The 25,829-nt window shown below is 49.9% G+C and overlaps 1 protein-coding gene across 2 annotated transcripts in view; it reads left to right on the plus strand.

Moving 5' to 3' along the window:
- Window positions 1–23,358, plus strand: part of Tmem108 (transmembrane protein 108) — a 125,227-nt gene extending 101,869 nt beyond the window's left edge. For both annotated transcript variants that reach the window (XM_042666055.1, XM_042666057.1), the window contains exons 4-6: window positions 17,338–18,693; window positions 21,876–22,030; window positions 23,058–23,358. In XM_042666055.1, coding sequence (XP_042521989.1) covers window positions 17,338–18,693; window positions 21,876–22,030; window positions 23,058–23,180 — 1,634 coding nt within the window. In that variant the 3' untranslated portion in view covers window positions 23,181–23,358. The remainder of the gene's footprint in view (window positions 1–17,337; window positions 18,694–21,875; window positions 22,031–23,057) is intronic.
- Window positions 23,359–25,829: the final 2,471 nt, after the last annotated feature.

Below are 25,829 nucleotides of genomic sequence, written 5' to 3' on the forward strand. Positions count from 1 at the left end.
CTAATCACAGACTGTGGAGGTTCTGGGCGGGGAAAGGGGAGAACCAGCCCTTCTTTAATCAGACCTTCTTTTTCCCTCCAGAGGAATAATTTTGGTTGTAAATTTCCTTCTTCCTACCTATCTAGGTAATGCTCTTTTTTTTTTTTTTTAAACAAAGCAGATGAGGAAAGCCGTTTCTTTTCCTAGGGGAGGCCAAGTTGGTGGCATTCCTGTAAGAGGGGGGAAAGTGAATCGTGTCAGGTGACTTTCATAGCACCCAGCCCCACAAAACCAAATACCTTAATAGCCGCCGTCATCCCTTCGGCTCACGTTTGTACTGGTTAGCAGACAGGGGAGACCCAGCTTCCCAGGGGTTCTTAAAAGCCTCATCCATAGCCAGGCGCTGGTGTCTTGCGTCTATAATCCTAGCTACTCAGGAGGCTGAGATTTGAGGATCTCGGTTCAAAGCCAGCTTGGGCCGGAAAGTCCATGAGACTCTTATCTCCAATAAACCACCAGAAAACCAGAAGTGGCGCTGTGGCTCAAGTGGTAGAGCACTTGCCTTGAGGTGAAGAGCTGAGGGACAGCGCCCAGGCCCAGAGTTCAAGCCCCATGACCAACAAGAAAGGAAGAAAGAAAGAAGGGGGGGGGAAGGGAGGGAGGGAGGGAGGAAGGAAGGAAGGAGGGAAGGAAGGAAGGAAGGAAAGAAGGAAGATCACAATCGTAAAACCAAGTGCCAGTGGGACATGCCTGTAATCTTAGCTACTGAAATCTGGAGGATCTGGTTATTTTGGAGATGGAGGCCTAAGAAATTTACTCTTTGGTCTGGCCTCAAACTGTGATTCCCCTGAATCCTCAGCCTCCCTGAGCAGCCATTTTCCCTCTCCAGACACTTCTGAGAGGAAGAGAGAGACTATTCTTAACCATCCTAACATTTAAGTTAGGAGCAGCCCAAGCAATTCATAATAAATGGTCACTTGATTCTCTTAAATAGGCTGTTGTCTACTTACTAACGCCCAAATACAGCTTTCTGGCCTCACACCTCTATTACATTCACCCCTCATTGGACACAAAATACCCCTAATTGTGCCTTTGTGTCCAAAGCACGCTTGGGGAGACTCTGACTCTGCACCCTCACTCCCTCAGAAGTTAAATGGCTTGTTTTACAGGCAAACAGAACCGGAAGTAGAAGTGTGTGATGAGGTTGATTTCATTGCTGTGGTTACTGCTCACAGCTTCCCTGCTCCATGTTTTCCCTTGATTGGCATCCAGCTAATTAACCGCATTGAAGTGTCTGTTTCTCCTTCCAGAAGTTGAAATCCTGTGCAGACAAAAAGGAGCTAGGTCTCCCGGCTCCCTCCTGTTATCCTAGCTGAGCTCTGAGGATCTTATCTCCATTTAACCACCAAAAAGCCAGAAATGGCATGCTGTGGCTCATGTGGTAGATAGAGTCCTGCCTTGAACCAAAGAAGCTCAGGGACAGCGCCCAAGCCCTCAGTTCAAGCCCCAGGACTGGCCTAAATAAATAACCCTAACACAAGAAAAATGGTGGACTGGGACTGGGGCTCAGTGGTAGAGTGCTCGAGTAGCATGCGTGAAGCCCGGGGTTCGATTCCTCTGTACCACATACACAGAAAAAGTCAGAAGTGGCGCTGTGGCTCAAATGGTACAGTGTTAGCAAAAGAAGCTCAGGGACAGTGCCCAGGCCCTGAGTTTATGCCCCAGGACTGGCAAAAAAAAAAAAAAATGGTGTATAGCTTCCCTTCCCTTGATTGGCATTTCTTTGAGAGTAAGGGATGTGTAATATACATAATAAGCCTTCCAGCTCGGTCCTGTACCTCAGATCAAGTAGGAAAGGAAGGTGCCACACCACCACGAGTAGATGTTGAATAACACAAGCTCAGTGCTTAGATGTCTGAAGAGGAATCCAGGCTGTAATAATACCAGCTGCTCACTCGCACACTAGCAACTTCACAATATTTTGCCTCTGTACAGGATATTTCATGACGATGAGACTTGAGGGGCCATGAGGGGGTTTTTGCTTCATTGAACCACGTGCCACATATATGCGTGAAAGTGTTCATAGCAATGAGAGCCATCCGTCTAAACAGGCAGGGGTTCTTTTCCTTCTGGCACCCTTCCAAGTCCTGTAAATGGAAATATTTGAAGAAAATTAAGTTTCAATCACTACCATGGACTTTTTCTTCTGAATGGCCAGCTGCTACTTCAGTGGAGCTGTAGATTTCCCCTGAGTTTTACTCACAAGAAAATGCAAAGCTTGCCAGGCACCGGTGGTTCACACCTGTCATCCTAGCTACTCAGGAGGCTGAGATCCGAGGATCACAGTTCAAAGCCAGCCTAGGCAGGAAAGTCCGTGAGACTGTTATCTCCAATGAGCCACTCAGAAAACCGGAAGTGGCACCATGGCTCAAGTGGTAGAGCGCTCAACTTGAGCTGAAGAGCTGAGGGACAGCGCCCAGGCCCAGAGTTCAAGCCCCAGGAACAACAAACAAAAGAGAGAGAGAAGCCGGGCGCCGGTAGCTCACGCCTGTCATCCTAGATACTCAGGAGCCTAAGATCTGAGGATCATGGTTCAAAGCCAGCCCAGGCAAGAAAGTCAGCGAAACTCTGATCTGCAATAAACCACCAGAAAACCAGAAGTGGTGCTGTAGCTCAAGTGGTAGAGCTCTCGCCTTGAGCTGAAGAGCTGAGGGACAGTGCCCAAGCCCAGAGTTCAAGCCCCACGTCCGACTAAAAAAAAAAGAGAGAGAGAGAGAGAGAGATAGCTGGAATTTAGATCAAGTGATAAAGCACACCTACCTGTCTCAAAAGCAGGAGGTCCTGAGTTCAAAGCCCAGTGCCAATCATAGTCTAAGACAGCTTCCTCCTTGTAGATGGGAGCAAAACTTGCCTGTCCTTGAACTCATGTTTGCCTCATGACTGACTCCAAGTCTGGCACACAGGAACTCCATTAGTTTTGGTCCGTAACTGTATTCAGTGCACTTCAACCCGAAGATCAGCGACTATCCACACTATCATTGATAGGAACAGATCTGAAGGATTTACATTGCCAAGGTCTGGCCTGCAGCGAGAGCCAAAACTTTCCAGCACTTACAAATGAGGACCCTTTGTTTATTCATTTGTAGTTTTGTGTTTTTAATAGTTTTTCTGTGTCAGTCTGAAGCTTGAACTCAGGGCCTGGGCACTGTCCCTGAGCTTCTTTTGCCTAAGGCTAGCTACCACTTAAGCCACAGCACCACTTTTGGCTTTTTCTGCTTATGTGGTGCTGAGGGATTGAACCCAGGGCTTCATGCATGCAAGGCAAGCACTCTACCACTGAGACACCTTCCTAGCCCTAAACACTTCTTAATGTCACCGGTCTAGTTCAAACTGGAAACTGGGATCTGTTAGAATACCCCAGACTAAGAAGATTGTCGACTGAAATTGTGGGATCATTTCCAGTGGCAACAGGAAACATTGAGTTCAGCTTGAGTACACTGAAAAGAGGTGCTGTAGATTGGTGCCATCTTGTACTGAACCAGAAGGACTGTTTGTTGTTTGTTTGTTTGGTCGGTCATAGATCTTGAACTCTGGGCCTGGGCGCTGTCCCTCAGCTCTTCAGCTCAAGGTGAGCGCTCTAATCACTTGAGCCACAGCACCTCTTCCAGTTTTCTGGTGGTTCATTGGAGATCAGATTCTCACAGATTTTCTTCCCCTGGCTGGCTTTGAACCACGATCCTCAGATCTCAGCCTCCTGAGCAGCTAGGGTGACAGGCTTGAGCCACCAGCGCCCGGCTCAGGTTTGTTGTTTGAGTAGTAAAATAGCCTATTCTTCGGTGTTCCGTCCCCAGTGCCTTATAGTAGAGTCAATGAAGTTAACTTTCTAGAAGTGCTTTTTCCGATAAACAAACAATTATATTTCTCCTCTGTATATAAATTCAGAGCATCTTCTGACAGAAAGGGGGGGAATGGTTTTAAACACAAAGAAGCAAAGTTGTATTGTTGTTTATTGTCCAGTAAAAATTGTCCCTACGGCTGTTCAGAATTGAGAGCAACCCGATTCTAAAATACTTTCAACGCTTAAGAAAGTGGCAATAAAAACTAAGCCATTTTCATGTTGCTTATTGTTTTAAATTTTTTTAAATCAATTTAAAGTTAAGAAGCTGAAGAAAAATACAAAATGACAAAAACACACAGCCTCATGTCACAGTTCCAGGATGATTCGTCCCAGCATAATTTCCTCCAGTTCCCTCAAATATGATTATTTCCAGGCAATTTAATTTAAATACTGGTCTGAGAATTATTTCTGGAGACAGGAAATTTGCCTCCCAGGATAATTCTCTTATCTTGAGAAGGATGCATTCAATTTAATTCCCAAGTAGTAATATTGAGTTGTATTTTTTTATTGGTTTGCTGCATTCTTTCTTTTCTTTCTTTCATTTTTTTTTTTTTTTTGTCATTCTTGGGGCTTGAACTCTGGGTCTGGGCACTGTCCCTCAGCTCTTCAGCTCAAGGCTAGCGCTCTACCACTTGAGCCACAGCGCCACTTCCGGTTTTCTGGAGAGAAGAGTCTCACGGACTTTCCTGGCCTGAGTTGGCTTTGAACCGTGATCCTCAGATCTTGCCTCCTGAGTAGCTAGGATTGCATATGTGAGCCACCAGAAGCTAGCTAACCGCCCTCCCCCCCCCCCCCCCCCCCCCCCCCCCCCGCCATCTCTTGGCAGGTCCTGGAGCTTGAACTCAGGGTTGAACACTGACTTTGCTCAAGGCTCTCTACCACTTGAGCCACAGCATCACTTCTGGCTTTTTCTGCTTATGTGATAGTGAGGAATTGGACCTAGGGCTTCATGCATGCGAAGCAAGCACTCTACCACTAAGCCACATTCCCAGCCCATGGACTCTTTTTGAGTTCATGTAAAATTGCCACCATATTGCTTGAGCAGGAATTACACAGGGAGTAAGCAGCTTAGAACTCTTGTGGAAGGAGCTCAGTGGTAGAGTGCTTGCATGCATGAGGCCCTGGTTCGATCCTAAATAGAAAAAAAGGCCAGAAGTGGCATTGTGGCTCAAGTGGTAGAGCGCTTGCCTTGAGCTGAAGAGCTGAAGGATAGTGCCCAGGCCCAGAGTTCAAGCCCCACAACTGACAAAAAAAAAAAAAAAGAACTCTGGAGATTTTGGTTCATGCCCAAAAATTACCACATCTCTGCCCATGATTCCAGAAATCAACTTGAAATTTAAAGTTGTCAGGCTAACCAAGAAGTATCATGTGAAGCTAAAGATACCAAATTGTTAGCTACACACATACACATACACACACACACACACACACACACACACACACACACACACACACACACACACACACACACAGAGCAATAATGATCTGATATCTCTGTGGAGCCTTCTGTTTGTCCAGATCTCCTCCCACTCCTTGTGGACTTTCATTGGGGGGGTGGGGAGGGCCTGATCCTCAGATATCCCATCAAGACACTCAAACAAGGCCCAGGTCTGAGCCTAAATCCTCAGACTTCCCTCTCCATCTCCAAAGGAGGACAGAACCATCTCAGGCCAATAGTGGCTTTTGCTTAAACGCATGCAGATTCGCTGATCATGCTCATTAGGCTTAGAGCTCACTCGAATTTAGTTTAGAGTGATTCAGTCACACCTCTGCTGTGGTTGCCAGGACAGATGTGTGCGTGGCTTGGGCTGGCTTCTCTTTGCCGGAGACAGATGTCAGCATGTCAGGCCTCCCTGGAACAGAGCCAAGGTATTTATTAGTGACAGTAGTTCAGTCTCCTCTCCCTCAACTGGGGTTTTTGTGTGTAGAGTTAAAATGTGAGACCCAGCTAAGAACACAAAAAAAAGAGAGAAAGGAGGGGATTTTGAGCAAGGTGGTGGAAGGTGGAGAACGTGGAGTAAAGTCAAGAGAGAAAATAGCCAGTGAACCTGATGCCAGCATTTCATTCCTATAATCCTAGCCATTCAGGAGGCTGAGATCTGAGGATCATGGTTCGAAGCCAGCCCAGAGAAGAAAGTCTGTGTAACTCTTGTCTACAATTAACCGCTTAAAAGTCCAGAAGTGGAGCCGTGACTCAAGTGGTAGGGCACCAGCCTTGAGCACAAAAACTCAAGCAGCAAGGGAGGGAGAGAGGAAGAGGAAGAAAAGGCCAGCCATTTCCTTTCACCAGCAATGATCATCATGGTTTGATTCCCAGATCTAACTTGGATTCACCCTAGGGGTGGAAGGAGAGTCAATATTAGGAATCCTGAGACCCACCCCAAAATTTCTTTCATGAGGCCTAGGGACCTTTGGGGGAGAAGCAGACAGAGCGGAGTGAAAGCACACTTTGGAGGCTTTGTTGAATGGCGTGCAGGATTGGTTGGGAAGCAGGTGTAGAGTCAATAATGATGGTTCCTGGGGCTGGCTGGGGGTGGGGAGTGGTCAGGGATGGAGAATTAGTGTCCCTTATTTGGAGAGTTGATAAAAGCAGGTAAGTGGTGACTCTAGGAATTAGCTACCCCTAGGAGAGGCAGTCCCATACCTGAGTAGAGAAAGCCCTACATGGTAGGGCAGTGGTACAAAAAATTAAGGAAAAGCATTGAAGTTAGAAGTCAAAATACACACATACAAAGTTCTCTCTGCTTTGCAATCTGTAGTGTGTGTGTGTGTGTGTGTGTGTACATGGCAATACCAGGATTTGAACTCAGGACCTAGTACTGTCACAGGTATTGTTTGATCATGGCTAATGCTCTATCACTAGAGCCACAACTTCAGACTGGAGCATCTGTATTCTAGAAGCATGTAAGCAACTTTACAGCACAAAGGTGGAAACATGGCCCATTTCTTGCCTTTTTTTTTTTTTTTGCCAGTCCTGGGGCTTGAACTCAGGGCCTGGGCACTGTCCCTGAACTTCTTTTTGCTCAAGGCTAGTACTCTACTGCGTGAGCCACAGTACCACTTGTGGCCTTTTCTGTGTATGTGGTACTACAGAATTGAACCCAGGGCTTCCTGCATGCTAGGCAAGCACTCTACCACTCTACCACTCCAGCCACATCCCCAGACCCTTGTCCTTTTGATGATGTCAAGGATCTCCAATAGGAATACATTTTCCAGAATATTTCCCTTGGACAGGCTCCCATCCGAGATATCTAGTAACTCTCTTAAGTCTTTCTCTGTCTCTCTGACAGTTTGGAAAATAGATTTCCAAAAATAAAAAAGAGGGGCTGGGAAGGTAGCTCAGTGGTAGAGCGCTTGCCTCCCATGCATGAGGCCCTGGGTTCGATTCTTAGCACCACAGAAGCAGAAAAAGCCAGAAGCGGCACTGTGGCTCAAGTGGTAGAGCACTTGCCTTGAGCTGAAGAGCTGAGAGACAGTGCCCAGACCCAGAGTTCAGGCCTCACAACCTACAAACTAAATAAATAAATAAATAAGATTCTAGAAAATGTCATCTATAGTCACCATTTGAAAAGAATAGGAGCACATCTTTGCTTTTCCTTTGATGTTTCTTCCTGGTTCCATTTCCTTTTGTGCTTCCCAAGTTGGAAGATCTCACAAGTGACAGGTGTCCACACCACCCCCCCACTCCCCACCCCACAGCGCCTCACCTGTGGGCACAAAATTCCCATTCAGTGTGTGGTCTGATTCCTCCACTGGGTGGTAGCTAGTTTCCCCTTAGGTTTAGTAAGTACCCCCCCCCCTTTCTTTTTAGACAGGCAGATTTTGATTCTCCTCAGGTCTCTTCGGGTCTCACTGGACAAGCAACACTCTTGAGTAATTGCTACCCCCTGGGAACACAGCACTTAGCTTTAAAGCCTGAAGACCTTGAATGTGTATTGAAGGCTTTTCCCCTAATGCATTGCTGATTAGAAGTATGCTGAGCAAGCGCCTGTGATTGGAGGACAGTTTTCTTATCCACACTAATCTAATACAAGCTCAACTCCTTTCTGCTGTTCTATTAATAACCCCCCTCCCAAAGATTTCACCTCTGCCCTGTTTGTTTGTGGGTAGATGGATGGAACTAAGTTCCTATAGGAATTTCCAAGGGTTTATTTATTCTTTGCCAGTTCCTCAAATCTAGATAAACTTGCTAGGCACTGGTGGCCTCCATGTGTAACCTTAGCTACTCAGGAGTCTGAAATCTGAGGATCTTGGTTCAAGGCCAAGTCCAGCAGACAAATCTGAGATACAAGTTATCTTCAGCTAACCAGCAAAAAGCTAGAAATCGACTCATGGCTCAAGTGGTTAGAGATCCTCCTGCCTGTGGCTTTGAGTGCAAACCTTGAACACGCTATCCCAAGTGTGAGAACCACACCAAGGTCAAATCAAGGTCAAAGGACAGGAGGCAGCATTGAGAGACCAGCCCAGATTGGCAAGTCTGAAGTTCCCGGTGTCCTATTTACTCTTCTGTTGTCTGCAGTTCCTCATGTGCGTGGTGGAAGGCGTGTACACCGTCCACGCCACGGCACGGGCCTGTCCGGTGCCCTGGGCTGCCTCCCTGTCACCCTGCCAGAAGCAGAGTCTCATTCTCTGTTTCGCCCCCATGGCGAGAGCAAGGCTATCAGACACTTGCAGGCAGATAGCAGGGGCGGCCTGTGCTGACCTCAGCCCTCCCTCCTTCATTTCACGCTGTCAGACTGTCTCCAAGCCACACACAGCCGCCCACTGGGGCAGCAGGGGATGGAGACACTGGGATTTGCTAGTCTGTAGCTGACTGGTCGTCCCGAGGGACAGAATGTGAACAATGCCTCCTAAGCCTTCCCTGTCTCAAATCATGGGGGGGAGGGCAGGGGGAGAAGGGATCAGGAAGAGGTGGGGGCCTCTCTTTTCCTTCTGGCACTCAGTGATTTTGACTTAACCCTTCAGCCTCTGTGGCCATGCGTAGGTATTTCTTCCTATGTCTTTGTGCTCCTGGAAGCAGCCTATGCAGACCAGGACCAGGTCTTCAGACTCTAGGATGATGAGTGGCATGCAGGAGGTGCCAACTAAACGCGTGAGATGTGATCAAGTGCACGGTTCCCAAGGATAACAGTTGAACTTTGTGAAAATCCCCATTCTGGGTTCAATTCAGCCACACAGCGTAGGTGGAGGGAATGAGGGGTTAAGAAGTATCTGCTGTAAAACTAATTAATAATAATAATAATAATAGCCAGGCACGGTGGCCCACGCCTCTCATCCTAGCTACTCAGGAGGCTGAGATCTGAGGATCATGGTTCAAAGCCAGCCCGAGCAAGGAGTCTGTGAGACTTTTATCTCCAAGGAACCACCAGAAAACTGGAAGTGGCGCTGTGGTTCAAGTGGTAGGGTGCTCGCCTTGAGCTGAAGAGCTGACAGCGCCCAGGGCCAACGACTGGCCAAAAATAATAATAATAAATAAATAGCACGCCCTGTTGACTAAAGCCTGGGATCATTTTCTAGTCTGTTTCATGCAAATCAGAGCAGGAACCCGGTCCCTAAGATGCCTTCTCCCTTCAGGGCACCCGTGGCTGGTCACTGGTGGCGGAGCCCATGCCCAGTGAATGGGAAGTCTGGACCGGGTCTCATCTCTGAGGAACATTAAGATTGCAGGCCCCAGAGCGAAGCTCCAGTGAGAAGAGGAAAACAAACAACAACAAAAAAAAAACAACCTCTAGTCACTAAGCGGATCCTTTGTCCCATGGCTTTGAACCCTAGACAGCTGCAGCTAATCCCATGGGATTGTCTTTGGGGACAGAGTCTATTCTTGGACAGACTTTGCTTGCCGAGACTCCTTTTTTGACTTCTTTCTTTTATCTGCTCATTTTTTCTGTTGAAGGTAAACGAAAAGTTGTGAGAGTTCTTATCACAGCCTGCAGGCACGCAAGGGGAGGGGCAAAGCCCTTGGAAGGGACAGCTTCAAACCCTGGATGCTGCTTTGAGGAGAAACCCTACCCCGGGGTACACTAGATTCCCCCAGGAGGAAGGCTGGGGACCCTGGGTAGCTCTCTCCCCCTAGATCGGACTAAATCTCATCTTCTCCACACGGAGTGATGCTACCTGTGCACGTCCTCTAGGAACAAGCTCCCTCCGGTCTTATCATCCTTCACCACCTGCAAATGTTGCTTTTATTTTATTTTATTTTATTTTTGGCTGGCCGTGGGGCTTGAACTCTGGGCCTGGGCGCTGTCCCTCAGCTCTTCAGCTCAAGGTGAGCGTTCTACCCCTTGAGCCACAGCACCACTTCTAGCTTTTTCTACTTATGTGGTGCTCAGGAATCGAACCCAGAGCCTCCTGCATGCAAGGCAAGCGCTCTACCACGGAGCCACCTTCCCATCCCTTGCTTTTATTTTTAAACCCTTTTATCATCATTAGGAAAGTGTTGATCCAGAGGGCTTCCAGTGACATAAGCCAGGGGAAAAAAATACATTTCTTTATGGACAATGTCACCCCTTCCCTTGCTGTCCCCCACGTTTTTCCCTCCCATCCCCACCTATAAGTTGTATAGTTCATTTTGCAACATGGTGCCCGGTAAGAACCACTGCTGCATTTGTCCCTCCATTTCTGCAAAGTTAGCTTTTGAAAAGAAAAAGAAAAAAGGCCCAACATGACAGAGGAAGAAAAGCATTAAAAGCATCACACATATCTCCCCATCTATTTCCCTGCGCTGATGTATGCTGCATCCATCCCCTTTGCCAAAGGGACTGTTTCATAGAATCATGGCAATTAAAAAAAGAAAAGAAAAGAAAAGTTCAGGGGGCTGGGACTGTGGCTCAGTGGTAGCGTGCTCACCTCGCATGCGTGAAGCCCTGGGTTCGATTCCTCAGTACCACATACACAGAAAAGCCGGAAGTGGCGCTGTGGCTCAAGTGGTAGAGCGCTTGCCTCGAGCAAAAGCAGCTCGGAGACAGCGCCCAGGCTCAGAGTTCAAGCCCCAGGACTGGCAAAAAAGAGAAAAAACAAGCCAGGCACTGTCGCTCATCCTGTAATCTTAGCTACTCGGGAGGCTGAGATCAAAGGACTGCCATTCAGAGCCAGCTTGGGCAGGAAAGCTCATGAGACTCATCTCCAATTTAAAAGCCAGAAGTCAAGCTGTGGCTCAAGTTGTAGAGCGCTAGCCTTGAGCACAAAAGCTAAAGGAGATCTCCCAGGCTGCGAGTTCAAGCCCTAGTATTAGCACACACATCTTGATTTTCCAGTCAGTCTCAAGATTAAATGTCAGCCAGACGCCTGTGGCTCATGCCTGTCATCCTAGCTACTGAGGAGGCTGAGATCTAAGGATCAAGGTCCAAAGCCAGCCTGAGCCAGCAAGTCTGTGAGACTCTTATCTCCAATAAACCACTCAGAAAACCAGAAGTGGCGCTGTGGCTCAAGTGGTAGCGCACTGGCCTTGAGCTGAAGAGCTGAGGGACAGCACCCAGGCCCAGAGTTCAAGCCCCACAATGACACACACAAAAAAAGATTAAATGTCACTGTCTATTCTGTGGCAAACCTTAATCTGCAGCCTGTTTGAAAGCATGCAAGGCCCACATCACAAGCCTTATCCTATCAGGCCCCGGGTTGGTAGAGAGAAGGTGGCAGACACCCCAGGGGCTGTGTCCCAGGCAAGCCTGGGTCTGTAGCCACGGCCCAGCTGCACACATCCGCAGGCTGAGACCCATGTGTAATCACCCCCAGAGTCTAATCAGGCATCTGATCATTTCCAGCCAGACATCACAGGGCACAGCCCTATCTCCAGGGAGCTCTCTCAAGGGGCTTGTTTGCTAGGACAAGGTGTTCAGAAGAGAAATCGGAGCAGTTTTATATGAGAGAGTCTAGGCTACCTCGGTGAATGCAGGAGAAAGAGAGAGAGAGAGAGCTAGAACAGGCGTATTGGGCCTGGACTGGCAGGACTAAATAAAACATGAGATTCACCACCCAGAGAGAAGGCTCTTAGGAGGTGCTTCTTCCCCTCCACACCCACCATGCCACCCACACCCCCAACTCACCCACCCCCAGCCCAGCTCACACGAGGACTGGCTTACTGAGCACCACTACCCGCTTTGCGGTAGCCAGAGATCGTCAAATCTCACTTTAAATGTCATCGGGCCTTTTCTTCTTCTTCTTCTTTAACACGGATATAAATTTCTAATTCGGCTCTTCCCTTTACACATTCTTTTGACATATGTACAAGCACATGCTTAGAGAAAAAAAAACTAGCTACAGTTCAATTCTGATTTGCTTACTTGGAAATGATGGGCCTTTCGCACTCTGATGCATAATTCATGACGTAAATGGAGAGCCTGGCTGAGCTCCCCGGCGTGGAAGGGAAGGGGAGGAGGGCAGGCAAGGGAGAGGATGTTGTTTTGGGGGGTCCTACCAAGTTAACGCCCTAAGATCCCCACTTGGGGGTGATAACCGTTCAAGACCTAAAGGTGTGGCTGGGAGTATTGGAACCTCTTTGCAGATCATTTGGAGATGAGGTTAGGAAAAGAGCCACCTGTTGTGTTGAAGTTATGAGTTGGATTTTGTTGGTTTTTTTTTTTTTTTGGAGGGTGGTATTTTTGGGGTGCCTAGGGCTTAAACTCAGGGGCCTAGGTATTGTCCCTCAGCTTTTGTGCTCAGGGCTAGCGCTCTACCGCCTGAGGCACAACTCCACCCACTTCCAGCTTTTTGGTACTTAAATGGAGGTAAGAGTTCCACTCGCTGGCTTTCCTGTCCAGGCTGGCTTGGAACTGCGATCCTCAGATCTCAGCCTCCTGAGCAGCTAGAATGACAGGCATGGGCCACCAGTACCCTGCTAGGGCTTGGTTTTTCAACTCTTGGGGACTTGGTTTTAAGCACACGGGATCACCTGGTTGCGAAGATCGCCCGTGATGTGGGCTCGAATCAAAAGCTCCCAAACGCTGACAGGCAGACACAATAAGACAGCAGTATCTCCTATTTTTGGAACAAATTCTCATTATAAGAATGGCTTTCTTCAACACGCAAACTCTATAAATGGGACCAACGATCCGAAGATGCTTGCAAAGCACTTGAAGTTGGGCTGCATGGTTTTTTTGTTTTGGGTTATTTGTGGGGGTGGGGGGGTTGCCTTGAGCTGCTCACAGAAGGACTGGCAGGTAACGCAGTTACTCACCCCACAGAGAAAAAGAAGGCAGCAGAGATGTCCGTGGAGCAGTCTAGGCGAGTCCAAGGCAGCTGTTCCAGGAGATACGGAATGTATATGGTAAATAGAAGAGGGCATCCGTTCATAGTTTCATTGGCACTGTTACTTTTTCCTCCTACAGATACACCACATAATAGGAGGTTATGTTTATCTTAGGTGTTGACCTGAGAGAGACACAAACATGTCCACACAAAAGCCTGTAAACAAATGTTCACAGTGGGCTTCACTGAAAATAGCTCTAAGCTGGAGACAACTCAATTGTGTTCATAATCAGATGAAGGAATGATGGATATGACCATGTGATAGAGTATTACTTGGCAGTTTAAAATTAAAAGGAGCTGGGTGTCAGTGGCTCACGCCTGTCATCCTAGCTACTACTCAGGAGGCTGAGATCTGAAGATCATGGTTTAAAGCCAGGCCAGGCAGAGAAATCCCTGAGACTCTTATCTCCACCAGAAAACCAGAAGTGGAGCTGTGGCTCAAAGTGGTAGAGTGCTAGCCTTGAGCAAAAGAGCTTAGACACAGCGCCCAGACCCTGAGGTCAAGCCCCACAACCTACAAGAAGAAAAAGAAATCACGAAGGGCTGGGAATGTGGCTTAGTGGTACAGTATTTGCCTGGCATGCCTGAAGCCTTGGGTTCAATTCCTCAGTACTACATACACAGAAAAAGCTGAAAGTGGCACTGTGGCTCAAGTGGTAGAGTGCTCGCCTTGAGCAAAAGAAGCTCGGGGACAGTGCCTAAGCCCTGAGTTCATAGCCCCAGGACAGGAAGGAAGGAGAGAAGGAAGGAAGGAAGGAAGGAGGGAGGGAGGGAGGGAGGGAGGGAGGGAAGGAAGGAAGGAAGGAAGGAAAGGAGGGAGGGGGAGGGAGGGAGGGAGGGAGGGAAACAAACAATACACAAATACACACAGCAAATGGACAAACTTCACAGATGTTATGGCTGAGTGAAAACCAGAACCAAAGGATTCTACCAAATTCCACTTTCGTAAAAATCTGGAACAGATGGGAACAAACCTATAACAATGTAAATCAGAGTTACTTAGATGTGGGTGGATTTGAATGCAGAGGGAGACGAGGGAGCTTTATGATATAACAGGATTATACATTAGTTTTAACTCTAGATGATTTTTTTTTCTTGCTTGCTTGTTTTGAGAAAATTCCATACTGATTTCCACAGCAGCTACACTTATTTACATTCCCACCAACAGTGTGTAAAGGTTCCTTTTTTCTCTCCACATCCTCACCGACGTGTGTCATGGGTATTTTCTTGAAGATGGCCATTCTGATGGGGGCTGGGGAGGAGATGGAGTCTGATTACAGTGTGGTTTGCATTTCCCTGATTGTGAAGGATGTTGGCTATTTTTCCACGTGTTCATTGATCATTTGTACTGCTTCTGAGAATGATCTGTTCGGTTCATTTGCCCATTTTTCCATGGGGATGTTCTTTTCGTGTTTATTAACATGTTGAGTCCTTTACATATTTTGAGTATCATTCCCCCTTTTGGATGAACTGGCAAAGGTTTTCTCCCATTCTGTAGGCTGTTTTTCTCAATCTGATCATTGTTTCTTTTATGATAACGATTTCGCTTATTGATTCTTGCTAATATTTCCCACGCTGTTGAGTCCTATCAAGAAAGTCATTGCCTACGCCTGTGTCTTGACATGTTTTCCTCTAGTGATTTCCAAGTTTTGAGTCTTACAAGGTCATTGATCCATTTTTGGTTTGATTTTTACATAGTAGGAGACTCAGGGATCTGGTTGTAGTCTCTCCTACATGTGGACATCCAGTTTTCCCAGCACCGTTTTTTTTAAAGGGTTATCTTTTCTCCCATGTATGTTTTTGGAACCTTTGTGGAGAATCAGATTTAACTAACAATGGGGGTTATGTCTGCCCCCACAGTGAGTGTTCCTCTGTAAGACCCCACTGAAGAACAAGGGCAGAATTTGGGATTCAGCTATTAAAAAAACGATACCCATCTACTTGGAATCCCAAAAGAAGGGGTTAGAGGCGTGACTCAGTCACCTGCCAGTGATCAAAAGTGTCAGACACTGAGTTCAAGTCCCAGTCTTGGACAAAAAAAAGAAAGAAAGAACCAAAAGCCAGTCACCGGAGGCTCACACCTGTAATCCTAGCTACTCAGGAGGTTGAGATCTAACGATCAGAGTTCAAAGCCAACCCAGGCAAAAAAAAGTCCCCATGAGACTCTTATCTTCAATAAACTACTCAAAAAAAGTCATAAGTGGTGCTGTGTCTCAAATTATAAGAGGCTCAGTCAGGGACAGTGCCCAGCCCCAGAGTTCAAGCCCCAGGACTGGCAAGAAAAAACAAAACAAACAAAAACCATCGCCAGGCGCTCTGGTACCTCAAACCTGTCATCCTAGCTACTCAAGAGGCTGAGATCTGAGGATCACAATTCAAACCCAGCCCAGGCAGAAAAGTCCTCATGAGACTCTTATCTCCAAATAACCACTCAAAAACCTGTAATGGAGCTGTGGTTCAAAGTGGTAGAGCACTAGTCTTAACAAAAGAGTACAGGGACAGTGCCTAGGCCCTGAGTTCAAGCCCCACAACTGGCATAAATAAATAAATAAATAAGTTTGCATACCCCAGGAGTTAGTGGGGCATTAGTTAAGGGTCAATACAGCTACTTCCACTCCTACTCTACGGAACCCAGCACCATTAGGAGTTTACACACACACACACACACACACACACATACACATACACACACGTGTCTTGGACTGCTCTCTGCCAGCTTTCTTGCACACTTACTAGACCAGGGATGGGTGGCTGCCCCACCTCAGGCTAGTGGGTGAGCCAGCTGCCTGGAATAACAAACACATCCTTTGAGGTCATGCTTTACAAATGCAAATTACTTCCCCAAGGGCAGACAGGTTAGATTTTGTTTGTTCTTGGCTCGCTGGAGATAAGTAACTGGCTGGGAGCAAAGAAGCCTGGCAGCCAGAGGGCATTGTTTCCAGAAAAAAAAAAAAAAAAAAAAGTACCTGAGAAGCCAGGCGGGCCGGGGATGGAAATGAGCTACAGGCCACAGACCTGCAGCTGTGTGGCTCCCGTGTCCAGCCTCTTCATCTGTTACCATGGCAACAGGCATCCGCGGTCCTCTGCACCAGAACTGGGCACCGATTCCCCTAAGGGCAGAACGCCTGAACTTTGGTACGATTAGAATCCTCTGAAGACTTTCTTTCTTTCTTTCCTTCTTTCTTTCTTTCCTTCTTTCTTTCTTTTCTTTTCTTTCGTGACATTTTGCTCAGTGCATGGAAATGAAGCATCCTGGTAGAACCAGTGCTGGTAGTGGTAGACAGGTGTAGAGTACCTGAAAGAGAGGGAGGGAAGCTTTCATTCCCAAATGTGCACACCCTGGAAGGCTGACTCTCAGAATCCAGCTGTGAAATCCAAATCCTGCCCAGGATAGAAATTATACCATGGGGAGTGGGCATCTTGCCTGGAAATGGGAACCCAGCGTGAGTAGACAAGAAGGCACAGCCGTGTGGTCTGTGCCGCTCAGCTCTAGTCAGAGACTCAAGATCAGACAGCCTCAGAGCCAGCTAGATGGGGAAATCAAGCAGGAAACTCAGCAGCCTGGCAGCTCACTCAAGAGCCGGCCCTCGGGGCTGGGAAGGTGGCTCCGTGGTAGAGTGCTTGCCTAGCATGCATGAAGCCCTGGGTTCAATTCCTCAGTACCACATCCACAGAAAAAGCCAGAAGTAGCGCTGTGGCTCAAGTGGTAGAGTTCTGGCCTTGAGCAAAAGAAGCTCAGGGACAGTGTCTAGGCCCAGAGTTCAAGCCCCGGGACTGGCAGTAAATAATAATAATAATAGAAAAGAAAAACATAGGTTGCTTAGACCAAACATTGGGGAGGGAGGGGACTATTTTAAATATCTCCATGTGTAGCCAGGGTGACTGAAGTCATGCACGTCTAGACCGGTGACGGCTCTGTCTGTGGTTCAGTGTCCTGTCAAGGGCCTGGGCTCCAGTGGGCCCACAATTCCCAGGTCACGGTTAAGGATGGCCCTGCCTGGCCACCACTCCTGGGTCTCACCTGTTCCCCCCCCTCCTGTCCCCCCCCCTCCTCCTGTCCCCCCCTCCTCCTGTCCCCCCCTCTCCTCCTGTCTCCCCCTCTCCTCCTGTCCCCCCTCTCCTCCTGTCCCCCCCTCTCCTCCTGTCCCCCCTCTCCTCCTGTCCCCCCCTCTCCTCCTGTCCCCCCCTCTCCTCCTGTCCCCCCTCTCCTCCTCCAGGCTTTCTCCTCACCTTGGCACTGACTGAAGCACTGGTACTGGCCGTCCAGGGAGCCTCCCCCCGGAATTCTTCCCACATCCTCCCCCCAGCAAGACCCCCAGGCACCATGGTGACAGCCCCCCACCCCAGCTCCGCTGGACACCCCTCAGTGACACCGGACCCCCAGCCCGAAGGGTCCTCCACACAGGCTGCAGCCACCACGTGGACAGCGCCCCAGCCAAACAGGCACCCTGCAGCCAGGACCACCGTCCCCACCACCATCCTCCCCGCTCCGGCCCCCCTGCCCACCAGGTCCCCTCCCATTGCTGTGGCAACTGTACCCTCCTCCTCAGAGGCCCGCCCCCCCAGGAGGACCACCCCCAGCGACCCACTGACCCAGCCCACTGGAGCCGCCGGCCGCCCCTCCACGGTGTCCCCAAGGGGGCCCACGCGCAGGCCCCCCAGGCTCCCAGGCTCCCCCAGGAAGGGAGCTGGGGGTCTGTCGCGCCCTCTGCCCCCTGGTGGCCACCTCGGGAGGAAGGAAGGGCAGCGGGGGCGAAACCTGAGCGCCCCCTACCCGGGGCAGAAGCGGCCCCTGGGCAAAATCTTCCAGATCTACAAAGGCAACTTCACCAGATCCGTGGAGCCGGACCCCGCCTCCCCCCTCCCATCTGGAACCCCATTGTGGGGCACCTCCTCCTCGCCCCCACCCCAAGCCACGACCGTGACCACCCTGGGGCCCAGAAGTACCTCGTGGGCACCTCCCACACCCTCCCCAGTGCCTGCAGAGGATGAGCCGGACCCACGCAGAGACCACCGGAGGGGCACAGTCACCCCCACCATCCCGGAGGAGCCCCCAGATGCCAGTGTCGCCTCAGGGGTCCCTGCCGGCCCGCAGCCCACCCCAGTGCCTTCTCAGGACAGCCCCAGCGACTCTCGGCTCACTGGCACCCCTGGCACCCACAGATACCCATCTGCCAGCCCTGGGGTCCTCACAGCAGCCACAGAGCCCTCCCCAGCTGCCTCCATCTCAGCCCCTTCCCAGCAGATTCCTCAGGGAGTGTCTGTCCCCCCGCAATCCCCAGCCTGGCACCCCGGGGTGTCAGACAGGACTGTCCCTCCAGCCAGGCCCGACGCCACGTCCTCGCCACCAGTGACCGACAGGGGGCCCAGCCCCCTGTCCACAGCGCCATCCACAGCCACCGGGAATTTCCTCAACCGCCTGGTGCCCGCGGGCACCTGGAAGCCTGGAACGGCAGGGAACAGCTCCCACGTGGCCGAAGGGGACAAAGCCGAGCCCAGAGCCACCGTCTGCCTGAGCAAGGTGGACATCGCTTGGGTGATCCTGGCCATCAGTGTCCCGATCTCCTCCTGCTGTGAGTACCCCGTCCCCAGCCACGACTCCTCTTCCCATACCCTCTGTCCTCACCCCTTCCCACGCCGCTTTGCTCATCTCTAATGTGTGTGTATGTGTGTGAGAGCACATCTGTGTGTTGGCCCTAGGGCTTGAACTCAGGGCCTGGGCAGTGTCCCTTAGCTTCTTTGTTCAAGTAGAGCCACAGATCCACTTCCAGCTCTTATTTTGGTTGGGAGGAGGAGGCGGGGATTGTTTGGATTTTTTTGGTAGGTCATGCATGGGCTTGAACTCAGGGCCTGGGTGCTTCCAGCTTTTTGCAGGTTAATTGGGAGAAGATAAGGGCCTCAAAGACTTTCTTGTACAGGCTGACTTTGAACCGGAATCCTCAGATCGCCACTTCCTCTCAGCTGCAGGAATGAGCCACTGACACCCAGTTCTTTGCCTTTTTCTTGGTAGGGGAGAAGTGTGGGCCTTGAACTCTGGGCCTGGGCGCTGTCCCTCAGCTCTTCAGCTCAAGGCCAGCGCTCTACCACCTGAGCCACAGCACCACTTCACCGGTGCTTGGCTCACCCAGTTCTTTGCATTGGTTATTTCATGTGACACCATAATGATGTTATAAATATCCATACGGCTCCTGACAGAAAACAGTTTCCTTACTCAATCCAATTCAAGGCTATGTTTTACAGAGAGCAGATGTCGCTTCACGAGGACCCAAGAGTTAAAGAGAGGCAGGGCTGGGGTGGTCAACTCCCTGTTGGTAGCTCCAACACAAGGTGACACCCGAGCACCACAGGAGTCCAAACCTACAGCCCCCAGCAAAGTCCTCACCGGCCTCTCCTGCTGTTCCTCCATCTTGCCATCTCTCCTCCCTACATCCACCGCTGACAATCCCTACTCTTCCCACCTCCCCTCCCCTTCATCCTAGGAGAAATTACTAGAGATAAAGCTGAATGCAGTGGGAAGTTCCACTGGCCTTGGACAAAAACAAAACAAAAAAACAGTTCTTACAGCCGGGCACTAGTGGCTCATGCCTGTCATCCTAGCTACTCAGGAGGCTGAGATCTCAGGATCATGGTTCAAAGCCAGCCTGGGCAGGAAAAGCTGTGAGACTCTATCTCCAATGAACTACCAGAAAACTGGAAGTGGCGCTGTGGTTCAAAATGGTAGAGCACTCGCCTTGAGCAAAAAGAGCTCAGGGACAGCGCCCAGGTCCTGAGTTAAAGCCCCACGACTGACCACATGCATAAGATTCCCAGGATCCTGGTCAGAGTCAAAGGGCATTGTGGACTTCTTGCCGTCAGGGCTTCTTCCCTCTCCAGAAGAGGAGGGTGAGCAGAACAAATCCCAGTCCTGTCCCAAGAGCGGGAAGTGGCAATTCAACTACCCCTTCCAGGTCTCCAGCCCTCCCAATGGCTGCAAGGGCTTGGGTGTGCCAGGGCTGAGAAATGCCTTGTCTCCAGGTCCCTGCCAGTCTTGCTGGGCCAAATGGTCTCAGGCGTGTGGAGAGAGCTGGGCTTGGTGGATTGGATCCAGGCTGCACTGGGCAGCGCAGTGGCTCCCGAGCTCCGGTCTCTGCTGCCACCTTCTGGACACACACGCAAAGCCCACACCTCCTCGCCGCTGGTCCTCAAACAGCACTTGAACCTGACACATCCTCTTTGCACTTTCTCCCAGTACCAGCCTACCATGCCTTGAGTCCAAACCCCAGGAAGGAAGAGAGGGAGAGAGGGAAAGAGAGAGAAGGGGAGAGGAGGGAAACTAGGCCCAGAATGATGCCAATAAAAAGAACAGGATTGCCAGGTGCCAGTCAGTGGCTCATGCCTGTCATCCTAGCTACTCAGGAGGCTGAGATCTGAAGATTGCAGTTCAAAGCCAGCCTGGGAAGGAAAGTCTGTGAGACTTATCTCCAGTGAACCATTCAGAAAACCGGAAGTGGTGCTGTGGCTCAAGTGGTAGAGCGCTTGCCGAGGGGGAGGGGGAGGGGGAGGGAGAGGAGGAGGGAGGAGGAGGAGGAGGAGGAGGGAAGGAAAGAAGGAAAAGAAAAGAACTAGAACCAGAAGTATGACCAAGAGCTTGTCTCCTTAGGTTGTGTGGGCAGGGCCAAGGCAGGACTGGCCAGGGAAGCCACCCTGACCACTCAGGGTCAAGCTACACAGCCCCTGTCTCTCCCTCTCTACATCCAACCTAGTTTCCCCGGGCCAGCCTAGCCTCACTGCACCCCCCACCCCCAGTCCTCCCTGCTGACTCCTCCCTCAGCTGCCACAGAAGATGTCCCATTTGTCTCCCTGCCCAGCCTCCTGCAGGCACTATGTCCGCTCACTGGTCCCAGGTTTCTCATCTATAAAAGGAGAATGCCGGAAGCCAGGCACAGTAGTGCGTACCTGTAATCCCATCCACTGGTGTCATGGTTCGAAGCTAGTGTGGGCAAAGTAAAGGGGAGAGAAAAAGTGTATCTGAAAAACCAAATAAGAAGGCTCAAGTGGCTCCTTGCCCTAAGAGCATCGCCTCAATGAAGCCCTCGCTGGTGCCCGTGTGTGTGTGTGTGTGTGTGTGTGTGTGTGTGTGTGTGTGGTGTGTGTGGTGTGTGTGTGTGTGTGTGTGTGTGTGGTGTGTGTGTGTGTGTGTGTGTGGTGTGTGTGTGTGTGTGTGTGTGTGTGTGTGTGTGTGTGTGTGTGTGTGTGGTACCTGGGGCATGAACTCAGGGCCTGAGCTATTGTACTCCAGTCTCGCACTCTGCCACTTGAGCCCCAGCTCCATTTTCAGCTTTCTGGTGGTTCCTTGGAGTTTATGAAGAGTCTCATGGACATTTCCTGAACCATGATCCTCCAGATCTCGGCCTCCTGAGTAGCTGGGAGGCCAGGTGTCCTGGCCACTTTATTTGTATTGGATAGTTACTGCTCTCTGATTCTCCTCCTTTCTTCATCGTATGGTGTGTGAGGTCTGACCCACTCTGCACCCCCTGCTTACCACACTTGGAGGAAAGCAGGGGCGAAGGGTGGCGAGGATACAGAGAGGAACGGAAAGCGCAAACCATTGGTGTGACTGTAGCCCCTCATACATCACCCGTATAATAGAACCGGGGACCTCCACAGCTCCCCCTAGCGGCTGACTGCTGCCACCAGCCCGGCTAGCTGCTGCTGCTGCGGCTGCCACCCCCCCCCCTCGTCGGCCTTCCTCCTCTGACTTGGCCTGTCTCCACAGCCATCTTGCTGACCGTGTGCTGCATGAGGAGAAAGAAGAAAACGGCCAACCCCGAGAACAACCTGAGCTACTGGAACAACGCCATCACCATGGACTACTTCAACAGGCATGCCGTGGAGCTGCCCAGGGAGATCCAGTCCTTGGAGACATCAGAGGTAATCCAGCCGGGGAGGTACTGGCCAGGTACACACACACACACACACACACACACACACACACACACACACACACGGTTCCTCCACTGGGGGCCAGGACAGGGTGGGTGGAGGGGGGTGGGCAGGGTGAAGGAAGATCCCTGGATCCAATGCAGCCCCAGCATGGAGGACCATGGAGAGCAAAGCTCGCTCCCAGGGGGTCTCAGATTCTGGGGCCTGAACCCAAGTGTCACTCACACACCAGGGTCAGGGGCTGGGAAGGTGGCTCAGTGGTAGAGTGCTCACCTAGCATGCATGAAGCCCTGGGTTTGATTCTTCAGCACCATATACACAGAAAAAGCTGGAAGTGGTTCTGTGTCTCAAACGTGGTAAAGGCCTAGCCTTGAAACGGAGTTCAAGCCCCATGACTGACCCAAAAGAGGAAGGAAGGAAGGAAGGAATAAAGAAAGAAAGGAAAATAGGAAGGAAGTCAAAGAAAAGAAGGAAAGAAAGAAAGAAACTTAACTGGAGGAGCTCAGCCACAAACCCCATAGCCAAAAGTTTGGTTTGACTTCAAAGTGGATTTTATCACCATTTGCCTCCCAACACGCTAGGGTCCTTATTGTTTTAAGAGAAATACTGCTGGCCGGGCACCAGTGGTTCACACCTGTCATCCTAGCTACTCAGGAGGCTGAGATCTGAGGATCGCAGTTCAAAGCCAGCCCAGGCAGGAAAGTCTGTGAGACTCTTATCTCCAATCAACCACCAGAAAACTGGAAGTGGCGCTGTGGCTCAAGTGGTAGAGTGCTGGCCTTGAGCTGAAGAGCTGAGGGACAGCGCCCAGGCCCAGAGTTCAAGCCCCACGACCGACAAAAAAGAAAAAAGAAAAGAAAAACTCCCTGAGCTCGTGATGCTGGAAGAGCTAGTGGATATATGGGGGACACTGTCCTGATCACCCAGGCATGGTCCTCATTCCACCATATTGCGCATGCTCCATGTGTGCTCCCCGCCCACTTGGGCTGAGAACATGGTCTCCATCTCTTCCCAGGACCAGCTCTCGGAGCCCCGTTCCCCTGCCAACGGCGACTACAGGGACACTGGGATGGTCCTTGTGAACCCCTTCTGTCAGGAAACGCTATTTGTAGGAAATGATCAAGTCTCTGAGATCTAACTGCAACAGCCTTCGCTTTACCACTGCTTTATTTTCGTCTCTAAAATTATAAATATACAAATATATATATATATTATAAACATAACCTTTGTGTAATCTTGACTTAATGAGAAACATTTTCAGCTTTTTTTTTTCCTCCTGAGAATTGTCGACATCTTTTTTATAAGTGTGGTTTAAAACAAAATGAAAAAAACAAAACAAAAATCTTTGCAGAATGACCCATGGCTTTATAAAAAAAAAATAATAATAAAGGTATTTCTAATCAAAGCAGTTGTAATTGATTGCATCTCTTGGGGGGGTTGGGGTTCTAGGAGCCCAGAGCAGGTGAAGGCAGAGGTCTCTTGAGGAAGCACCCCTATTTGTATGAAATAATACTTACCTGTTCTTTTGTTGTTGTTGTCGGTCATGGGGCTTGAACTCTGGGCCTGGGCACTGTCCCTCAGCTCTTCAGCTCAAGGCGAATGCTCTACCACTGGAGCCACAGTGCCACTTCCAGCTTTTTTATGCTTATGTGATGCTGAGGAATCGAACCCAGGGCCTTATGCGTGCAAGGCAAGCACTCTACCACTGAGCCACCTTCCCAGCCCCTTGCCTGTTCTTCTTAAGGGCGATTTAGCTTTGTAGCTCCAAAGATGATGGTATTATGTCCTCTGGGTGTTGGGTTTAGCTCGGCTAAATCTTAAAGTATAAAATCGGGACTTTTAGCAACGCTACTGGTAGCTCATGCCTGTCATCCTAGTTACTCAGGGAGGCCGAGATCCAAGGATCACAATTCAAAGCCAGTCCCAGCAGAAAAGTCCTTGAGACTCTTATCTCCAGTTCATCAGCAAAAAAAAAAAAAAAACCAGGAAGGAAATGGTAGAATACCAATGGTTCTGTGTACAAGTGGTAGAGTGCCATCCTTGAGCAAAAAAAAAAAAAAAAAAGCTAAGGCCCTGAGGTCAGGCCCCAGTACTGGCAAAGGGGAGAATAAAAATCACCTTTCACACCGCCCTCTGCCATCCTACCAAAACCAGATGGCCAGAGTTGATGGCTTGAAAGAAAGCACCACAAACCAGCTGCTGAGCCTTCTCCTCCCCTGCTTCCCCCCACCCCGGACCAGCGCCACCTTCCCGGTCCCTGTTATCTCCACCATAGCCACCAGGGGTCAGACTTTCAGAGGCGCCAGAAGGGCTCCGAAAGGCAGCTACTTCTCTACCTCCCTGCCCCCCACCTCTACCCTCCCCAACAAATAGCAGTTAGGAAAGAATGTAACTGCTTTGACTCTTCCTATCTCTAAAAGAAAAATAATAAATAATAATAGTTTGATAGTCTATTTTGAATATAGAGGTTCTTACGGTCAGATTGGGAAATGGAATTTGAATGTTGGCTCACATTTGTGTCACGGCTGTAGGCGGTCTTACCATGACTTTCCATTTTGCTTTGTAACATGAGAGATGGCTTTTCCGAAAACGCTGTGTTCTCAGTGTTGTACGCACCGACTTCACACGAGGTCGCTGTTCATCCCTCTCCAAAGGCTTCAACCCACAAAGAAGCAGGTTCAATGTCGCCGTTCGATCTTCATAACCTTACCGTGATATTTCTGTTTGCTGTTACATGGACTGTTATTGATATGTGTGTGAGTATATATACAGAGAGAAAGAGAGAGATCTCTGTTTGTAAATGTAAAATTTATATATAATATATGTCATCAGAGATACATATGTTATATATACATTTGTGGATGTATGATTTATTTTTCCATACCCACAGAATTCAGTTACCATGTATATATAAATAAACTTATTTTATTACCCAGAGGATTATGTGCCTAATACAGTTTGTATTCTTCTCATTCTTGTCATTTTTAAAAGAACGTTGAAGTCAGCCGGGCGGGCACCCATGGCTCACTCCTGTAATCTTAGGCTGAGATCTGAGGATCGTGGTTTGAAGCCAGCTGGCCAGCCCCTCCCCAAGAAAAAGCCAGAAGTAGTGCTGGAGTTCAAGTGGTAGAGCACTATCCTTGAACAAAAGAAGCTCAGGGACAGTGCCCATGCCCTGAGTTCAAACCCCAGGGTGTATGGGGCAGGGGGACCCACATCTGATGTCCCCTCCATTGTTTGCACCTTTGGATGCATGCCACCCCATGGAAGGATGCGAGAGGCCCTGGACTTGAACTTGAACTCCCTCCGTGGAGTCCCAGCTTGAGATGTGAGCTGCAGGAGGCACAATTACAACACTTTGCCCCTTCTGCTCCCTGAGCCTTAGTTTACTGGCCTGTGAAATGGGACAGCTCTGCATCTGCTTTGCTGTCTTAGGAGGTGAAACTCATAAAACCCAGGGCATCCCCTCCCAGGGCCTGGGCTTGACCCAGCCCTTTCCCATCTCCCCCCCCCCCCCCCCCCTCAGAACAATCTGGAAGGTTGGACATGTGACCCTGCCATCAGACAATGCCCAGTGTGCCTGGCCGGCCTCTCCTCTTTTCAGCTGAGTGAATGATGACAGAAACTCATGGACCTCAGCAAGACAAAGAGCCTCGGGACATGGGGGAAAGCTTCTAGAAAGACTCGTGACCAGGACACCATGGGGGCGGGGGAAGCGGGGGGGGGGGGGGGGAGGACGGATCAGGGGCTGGGAAAGCCGGGGTGGCAGCTACAGAGACAGAGAGAG

The sequence above is a fragment of the Dipodomys spectabilis genome, unplaced genomic scaffold, assembly GCF_019054845.1.
Source record: "Dipodomys spectabilis isolate Male_0828 unplaced genomic scaffold, ASM1905484v1 ptg000360l, whole genome shotgun sequence".
Lineage (NCBI taxonomy): Eukaryota > Metazoa > Chordata > Mammalia > Rodentia > Heteromyidae > Dipodomys > Dipodomys spectabilis.